This window comes from Eimeria acervulina, genomic scaffold, assembly GCF_000499425.1.
Source record: "Eimeria acervulina Houghton genomic scaffold, Eah_scaff1440, whole genome shotgun sequence".
In the NCBI taxonomy this organism is placed as follows: Eukaryota; Apicomplexa; class Conoidasida; order Eucoccidiorida; family Eimeriidae; genus Eimeria; species Eimeria acervulina.
The window spans coordinates 1-6,458 of record NW_013549195.1 but is presented as its reverse complement, the minus strand read 5'-3'; the positions used below and the strand labels follow the sequence as shown (position 1 = coordinate 6,458).

General features: G+C 49.9%; 1 protein-coding gene across 1 annotated transcript; it reads right to left on the bottom strand.

Moving 5' to 3' along the window:
- Positions 1 to 659: 659 nt before the first annotated feature.
- EAH_00059810 (GATA zinc finger domain-containing protein, putative) lies at positions 660 to 2,804 on the bottom strand (the record flags this gene model as incomplete). Its single annotated transcript, XM_013393539.1, has 1 exon — positions 660 to 2,804. One exon carries the CDS (start codon positions 2,802 to 2,804, stop codon positions 660 to 662), a length of 2,145 nt encoding a protein of 714 aa, XP_013248993.1.
- Positions 2,805 to 6,458: the final 3,654 nt, after the last annotated feature.

The window sequence follows — 6,458 nt, the reverse complement described above, 5'->3', positions numbered from 1 at the left end:
GTATATATGTATATATGTATATATATTATATAATATATATATATATATATATATATATATTAGTTGTTTACATTTGTGTGTGTATATCTTTGTCTTTGTATTTGTTTATTTTATTACTATTTATTATTATTTTTTATTATTAATTATTATTATTATTTATTATTATTTATTATTTATTATTATTAATTATTATTAATTATTATTAATTATTATTAATTATTATTATTTGTGTGTCTCCTTGTTATTTGTTTACATTAATAAATTTATTTGCTCGTCTTTGTCTTCATTTAATTATTTTTCTTTGCTTTATATCTCAATTATCTTAACTAACAAAATATAAAGAGCTGTCTGGACACCCCAATTAACCCCCAGCCCCACAGCAGCAGCTGCAGCGGCTGCAGCAGCTGCTGCAGCACTACAGCAGCTGCAGCAGCAGCACAGCACAGCAGCAGCTGCTGCAGCTGCTTCAACTGCAGCTTCACATCTGTGGTTTCGCTGCCAATGCTGCTGCTGATGTTGCTACTGCTGCCGTGGTTGTTATTGCTTCTGCTGCTGTTGCTGCTGTTGCTGCTGTTGCTGCTGTTGCTGCTGCAGCAACAGCAGCAGCAGCAGCTGCCAAAAATAGTGCAGCCATAATGCCTCAGGCCGGGTGTATATATCTACAAATTGAGTTTTGGGGAGCCCTCAGGGCGATGTGGGTCAGCTGCAGAAGAGTGCTGCTGCTGCTGCTGCTGCTGTTGCTGCTGCTGCTGCTGTCTCGGTTGTTGTTGTTGCTGCTGCTGCAGCCTCTCAGCGAATTGCATCGGCTGGTGCAGCAACAAAAGACGTGTATCATGAAGTTGAGGCTTATGTTCCTGCTTCAGCTCGTGTTGCTGCTGCTCGTGCTGCTGCTGCTGCAGCTCCTGCTGCTGCTGCTGCTGCTGCTGCTGCTGCTGCTTGCTGCTGGCTGATAAAGTGTTTCTTCTGGGTTTCTTTCTTGCTCTCATATAGCATGCATTGCAGACAGGCAGACCCTCAAGATATCGCCACTGTGGGGTTTGCTTCGCTCCGCAGTTGCTGCAGCAGCTGGGGCCCCTTCTGCTGCTCTGTCGCTGCGAGGGAGCAGCAGCAGCAGCAACACGCTTCTTTGCTGCTGGCTTGCCAGCAGCAAACCCTCGCTGCTGCACAGCAGCAGCTGCTGCAGACACACTCGAGCACGAGCCGTCGTTGCTGCCACCGCCAAGTCCTGCTGCTGCTGCTGCTGCGGATGTGGATGGAGCTGCAGCAGCAGCAACCGCAGCAGCAGCAGCAGCAACTGGGCACTGCTGCTGCAGGGACCTGCAGCCAGAGGAGTTTACTGAATATCCTTCTTCCCAGCAGCCGCAGCTGCTGCTGCTCGGGGCGTTGCCGACAGTCTGATGCTGCTGCTGCTGCTGCTGCATCCAGCAATGTAGCTGCTGCCTCAGCTTACGACTTAACTGAGGCTCCGCAGGGACATCACAAGAATCCCAGCTGTAGCGCCGCTGCAGCAGCAAATGCTGCTTCTGCTTCTGCTGCTGCTGCTGCTGCTGCTGCTGCTGCTGCTGCTGCTGCTGCTGCTGCTGCTGCCAGTGCGTGTGCTGCAGCTGCTGGGCAGCGCTGCCAAGAGAAGCAGCGTCGGGATCGACTGGAGACGCCGCAGCAGCAGCAGCAGCAACAGACTGGAAGACTGGCTCTAGAGCTGCTGCTGTTGCTGCTGCTCCGCTGCTGCGGCGCTGCAGCGCAAGCAGCAAATCCTCAGTTCTAGGCCCTGCTTCCTCAGTGAAAGTTTCTTGCAGCAACCGGGCCTCTTGCTGCTGCTGCTGCTGCTGCTGCTGCTGCTGCTGCTGCGCCACCTGCTGCTTCTGCCGACCTTCCTTCAGCTCTTGACAAAGACGCCCCAGTGCCCTCCTTGGGGGGCTTGGATTCATTTTGCTGCTGCCTGCTGCTGCTGCTGCTGCAGCTGCTGCTGCTGCTGTCTCTCCAGCTTTTGGGGTGTCTTCGCCGTGATGATTTACATCGGAAGGCAGCAGCAGCAACAGTAGACGCAGCAGCTGCTGCTGCTGCTGGCGGAGTGTTGCAGGTGCTACGCGCTGCTGCTGCTGCTGAAGCTGCTGGAGTTGCAGCAGCTGCTGCAGCTGCTGTTGTACCTGCTGCTGCACCTGCTGCTGCTGCTGCTGCTGCTGCCGCTCCGTCATCTTCGAGAGACGCGGCGACGCGCATGAGTCTACTGCTGTCTTAACTTCCTGCTGCTGCTGCTGCAGCTGCAGCTGCTGCAGCAGCTGCTGCTGCCGGGGTGTGGGCGACTGGCTCTGCAGATGAAGCTTCCCTCCAGCGAAACTTGCTGCTGTTGCTGCTGCTGGTGTTGCTGCTGCTGCACTGGTGCTGCTGACCCGAGGCCCTTCCGCTTGTCTTTGAGCGGATTGTCTCCTCGGGCTTCCTTCCGGTGCTGCTGCTGCTGCTGCTGACGATTTCGTTTCTGTTACTTCTGCTGCTTGAGCAGCACATGATGGTGCTTCTTCTGCTCCTGTTGTTGCTGCTGCTGCTGCTGTTGTTGTTGCTGCTGCTGTTACAGCTGCAGCAGGAGGATGTCTTTGATCTTGTCGTGGGAGGCTGCTGCTGAATAGCAGCAGCTCCCTACCAAGTGCAGCAACTGCTTCAGAATCTGTTACTGCTGGTAGTGCTGCCGAAGCATCTGCTGCTGCTGCCGTTGCTGCTGCTGCTGCTGCTGCTGCTGCTGCTGCTAGGGGTCTTGTGCTGCGCGGTGGCTGCACAATACCTCTACTTTGAATATCCTTACCTTCCATTGTTGACTAGGAGCAGCAGGAGCTGCTGCTGCTGCTGTTTTTTGCCGTTGGTGCTGCTGTTGCTGCTGTTGCTGCTGCTGTCAGCCGTCTCAGCTGCTGCTGCTGCTGCGCTGCTGCTGCCACATATGGCGCTACGCTGCAGCTGCAGCATACAGGGAGTCCGGTGGAGCTTCCTAGAGTCTTCTGCTGCTGTTGCTGCTGCTGCTGCTGCTGCTGCGCAGAAGCCTAGGCAGCCTGAGCAGCGGGCAAGGATGATCTGCGCGAGATCTTCGTGCTTGTCACAGTCTGCGCTGCTGCTGCTGCTGCTGTTGCTGCTGTTGTTGCTGCTGCTGCGGTTGCTGCTGCAGCTTGTGCTCGGAAGGCGCTGCGGGCAGTTGTATTAGAGATAGGAGGGGGTACAGCTACGAATCTGCTGTATATTGCTGCTAGCTGCAGCAGCAGGCCGCATAGATCTGCCGCATCAAGCAGGTCAGTTTGGTGTTGCTGCTGTTGCTGCTGTTGCTGCTGCTGCTGCTGCAGTCGTGCGGAGTGAGGCCCGCACCCGGCGGCGGGCGTATCCGGCGGCAGCAGGAGCGGCAACAGCAGCAACAGGAACAGCAGCAGCAGCAGCAGCAGATCCACCTTCAATCTGCTGCATAAAAACGTTCCTGCGCTATATTTCTGCTGCCTCCGCTCTGAGGGGGTTTGTTACAGCTCAGTCGCTGGTAAGGCGAAGACGCCCGTCAGATGAGCCCCCAACGGCCTCGGCAGCAGCAGCAGCAGCAGCAGCAGCAGCAGCAGCAGCAGGCGCGACCTTCTGCAGCAGGTCTTTATCATAATTGCAAATAAGCATGACTAATTAAAACTTATACGTTTTTTTATTATTCTTCGCCTTAAAAGACTTCCTATTGCCGTCTCAACTCCTCAGCAGGATGGGGGGCCCCCAGCAGAGCGAGCATCTGCTGCTGCTGCTGCTGCTGCTGCTGCTGTTCCTGCTGCTGTTGCTGCTCTGCCAAGGGGGCCCCATTAGAAGCATGAAGCTCAGCAGCAGCAGCTTATTTTTGATTGCATTTGATGCTGTTGCATTATATTTTTCTTTAAAAGAATAATAAATAAACAAACAAACAAACACAACAAACAAATATATGCATGCATACACCGGGGTCACTTACATCGGCGGTAGGGGGGGGGCCCCCCAAAGAAAGAGCTAAAAGACATTAAAAACTTGAATAAAACAAGTTAATAAATATATTTTTAAGTATATATATTTATCTATTTAAACCCTAAACCCGTTCATAGTCTATATACACACAAACTCACCTCTTTATTGACTCAAAACCTAGGGGCCCCTCAACTCAATCCTTAGGGGCCCCTCAACTGAACCCTTAGGGGCCCCCAATTGAACCCTTAGGGGCACCCAGGGTTTACTTAGGGGCCCCCTAAGTAAACCCTTACGGGCCCTTCAACTGAACCCTTAGGGGCCCCTCAACTCAACCCTCGGGGGCCCCTCAACCCTTAGGGGCCCCTCAACTCAACCCATAGAAACCCCCAAAGGGGGCCCCTAACTGAACCCTTAGGGGCCCCTTAACTGAACCCTTAGGGGGCCCTCAACTGAACCCTTAGGGGCCCTAAATTAACCCTTAGGGGCCCCCTAAGGGGGCCCCTCAAATGAACCCAACCGAACCCTTAGGGGCCTCCTAAGTAAACCCTTAGGGGCCCCCTAAGTAAACCCCTAGGAACCCTGGGCTTAGCAGGTTTTAAAGGCAGCAGGAACAGCAGCAGGCTACGAGTGGTGCAGCAGCAGATGCTGCTATTGCTGAACCTATTGCTGCAGCAATTGCTGCTGCAGCAGTTCCTCTTGCTTCTAGAAAGCCTCAGCAGAAGCAAACACTCAGAGACAGAAAACCCCTTATCAATCGATACACTGTAATTAAAATAAGGAGACCAACCCCACACCTCCGGGGGATATAAACCCACGCTCCCCCTGCTAGCTAGCTAGCTGGCTAGCTAGCTGTGAGCTAGCTAGTTAGGTAAGTGCGAGATAGCTAGCTAGCTAGCTAGCAAGCTAGCTAGATGTGAGCTAGCTAGCGAGCTAGCTAGCTAGCTGTGAGCTAGCTGCAGGCTACATAACAGCTAGGCGATGGCTTCCTCGAGCTCGCTGCAGCTAACAGCTGGATAGCTGCTAGGCAATTGCTAGCTAGCTGTAGCTAGCGGCTAGCTAGGTGTAGCTAGCAGCTAGATAGCCCCTAGCTAACCGTAGCCAGATGCTAGCTAGCGAAGGCGGAGGCCCTGCGTAGGGCTGGGAAGAAATACCCCAGAAAAAGAGGCATGCTGCTGCTGCTGCAGGTGCTGCTGCTGCTGCAGGTGCTGCTCCTGCTGCAGGTGCTGCTCCTGCTGCTGCTGCAGGTGTGTGCGTGTCACGGCTTTAGTTTGAGGGGTTCCAAGCCCCACCCCTCGCCTGCATGCACTAAACAAAATGCATGCACTCAATGCATGCATGCAATGCATGCACTCAATGCATGCATGCACTCAATGCATGCACTCAATGCATGCATGCATGCAGTAAATACATGCACTCAATGCATGCATGCATGCAGTAAATGCATGCAGTCAAGTCAGTGCATGCATGCATGCAGTAAGTAGAATAATTCATTTGCTTGCAGTAGGCAGCCATATGTGTGGGGTTTTCTCGGGGTGTATACGCAGCTCGAGGTACTGCTGATGCGCATCTTTAATCAGCTTCCAGGCCTCTGCAGGACCCAGCAGCTTTCCTTTATACCCCAGACAGTTTGCTGCTGCAGCAGGGCTATTTGCTGCTGCTGCAGCTGCAGCAGCAGCAGCAGCAGCAGTAGCTCTTGCTGCTGCTGCTGCAGGATCTACTGCTCCTGGAGCAGCTCTACCAAGAGCAGGATTTCTTGCTGCTGCTACTGCAGCAGCAGCATCCGCAGCAGCAGCAGCAGCAGCAGCATCGGTAGGAGCATCGGCAGCAGCAGGCACCGATTTATAGTAGCAAAACCACTGCACAAGAGATTGAAGGAAGCCAGGCCTATGAATATTAATATCATCTAATGCATGCAAAGCCCCAAACAAGGGTGATGCTCTCGATACAACCAGCACTTTAAAGTCTGCTTCTCCTTTGTCTATTAAAGGGATAGCCCCCAGCACCTGAACAAAACAACTTACTCAATAAACAAGTCATAGAATTATTATAGTATATATATGTAATTATTTAATATATGTATATATACAGTATAATATTGTATATGTACATACACATTATAACATATATATAATGTAAATATATATACATATATATGTTTATATATATATATATATACATATATAAATATATATATATATATATATATAACTTAACAAACAAACAAATATATTTACAAGATAATAAACATATAAAAAGCAAACAAATACAATAAAATAATAAACACAAAAATATATACGCAAATACAACAATAAACAAACAAGAATAAAAATAATTAAATATACTTATTAAACATATTTAATAAATAAATAAATAAAATAATAAACAAATAAAAATATCAACGTATGAAAAAACATACAAATAAACAAATAAATAAAATAATGAAGAAACAAATAAACAAATAATAAACAAATAATAAACAAATAATAAACAAATAATAAACAAATAATAAACAA